A 1,502-nucleotide genomic window follows, 5' to 3' on the forward strand; every position below is an offset into this window, starting at 1 on the left:
GGCGAAAAACCCGAAGGCTTAACAACATCCTAGGGTAGGGATGGGGCGTGCAGAGAAGCGCGCCCCCCTCACTGGAAGCGATGTGCGCCTGCTCTTAATGGACCCCCTTCCTCTCCCTCGCCACTGTCACTGTCGCCATCCCCGTCGCTACCGCCCTCCATCCCCGCCGCCCTTTGTCTCACACTCGTCTCTGCCGTGTCCGCTGTCGCCGCTGTCCTGTCTGTTGCGCTCTGTGCTCCGTGGTACAGTCGCTTATTGTTGCTCAGGATTAGCTCACACACCAGGACAGCCTCCGGCTCGTTATTTTGGCTTGCCGATATGCATCCAAAGTTCCACGCTAGCTCCTCCTTCGTCACGTCTATCTTTTTGCAGTATCTAGCAAATGCCGTCCGCGCTTGCTGGGGTGTTATTGCGTTCGGATTCGCCCTCGTCCCCGCCTTGTATCCCATCTCCTTGCGGTGGCGCTCCTGTATGAGTCCCCATATGACCATGTGATTTCTTTGCCTTCCTTGACTCCTTTCTCTGCAAACAGGACCATCACTTGCGCAGCCGCCTTGCCTAATTAGCGGAGGCCGCAATCGTCTCGAGGAAGGAGAAAACAATTTGCTTTGAACTCCGCCAAGCTGCTCTAGGAGCCTCTCCCGTCGCGGCCCGACTGGGGCCGAGTGGTCCGCGGGGGCTCGCCAGGGGCTCGCACGGTGCACGGGCCGGCCGCTAGAGCACGTACTGTGCTTAGTGATAGTGACTTCTTGAAGTCACTCCTAACACAGAAAAAGAAAGAAAGAAAACAGACAACCCAAGGGAGGGATGGGAGGACGGCACGCCGCCACCACAAAGGGATTTTAAGGAGAGGTGTGTGGTGCGCTAGCCGTCGCCCACCCTAGGGAGTCTGCCTCTTCCTATCTCTCTTCGCAGTCTCTCACATAGACACTAGGCCTGACGGTTTTTTTCTTCTAGATGGTGTTGCCATGATTATGAGCCTCTCCCGACGCTTGGCTGCCTGGCTGCGGCCTTTGGCGAAGGAGTGCATCGCTGGCGCAGCGGTCGCTGGCGCAGCGGCGGGCGCGGTATGCGCGGTTGTCCTGCACCGCCGACTCACCGCCACGCGCGCTGCACTCGACGCCATCGAGGAGCGACTTGCGGCGCACAGCACCGGTCTCGACTTTTTGGCGCAGGAGCTGGAGGCCCTGCGGCTCGCCCTGCGGCAGCCGCAGCTTGCGGGCTCCTCCAACTCCTCCGTCTCTGGCCGGCCGGTCCGCTCCGTCGGCGGCGGCTCGCGCACGGCGTCGATGGCGACCGCCGAGGACGAGGGTCTCTCCGAGGCGGGCTGGTCGGACGCGGGCTGGTCCGAGGCGGGCGGGTACCGTACCGCCGACGAGGAGGATCTCGACGACCTGCTGCTGTCCGCGCCGGCGCCCTTCTCGCACAAGCCGCCTCCCCCGCTGCACGGCGCCGAGCGCGCGGCGGCGGACTCGGACGCGGACGCGGACGGCGCGTCCGCC

The 1,502-nt window shown here is 63.3% G+C and overlaps 1 protein-coding gene across 1 annotated transcript in view; it reads left to right on the forward strand.

Moving 5' to 3' along the window:
• Positions 1 to 968: 968 nt before the first annotated feature.
• The window catches only part of EMIHUDRAFT_228699 (hypothetical protein), a gene marked incomplete at both ends in the record, with an annotated part of 1,178 nt that continues 644 nt past the window's right edge, over positions 969 to 1,502 (forward strand). Inside the window, one exon of the mRNA XM_005786867.1 lies at positions 969 to 1,495. Coding sequence (XP_005786924.1) covers positions 969 to 1,495 — 527 coding nt within the window. The remainder of the gene's footprint in view (positions 1,496 to 1,502) is intronic.

This window comes from Emiliania huxleyi (genome assembly GCF_000372725.1).
Source record: "Emiliania huxleyi CCMP1516 chromosome Unknown EMIHUscaffold_149, whole genome shotgun sequence".
NCBI classification, from domain to species: domain Eukaryota; phylum Haptophyta; order Isochrysidales; family Noelaerhabdaceae; genus Emiliania; species Emiliania huxleyi.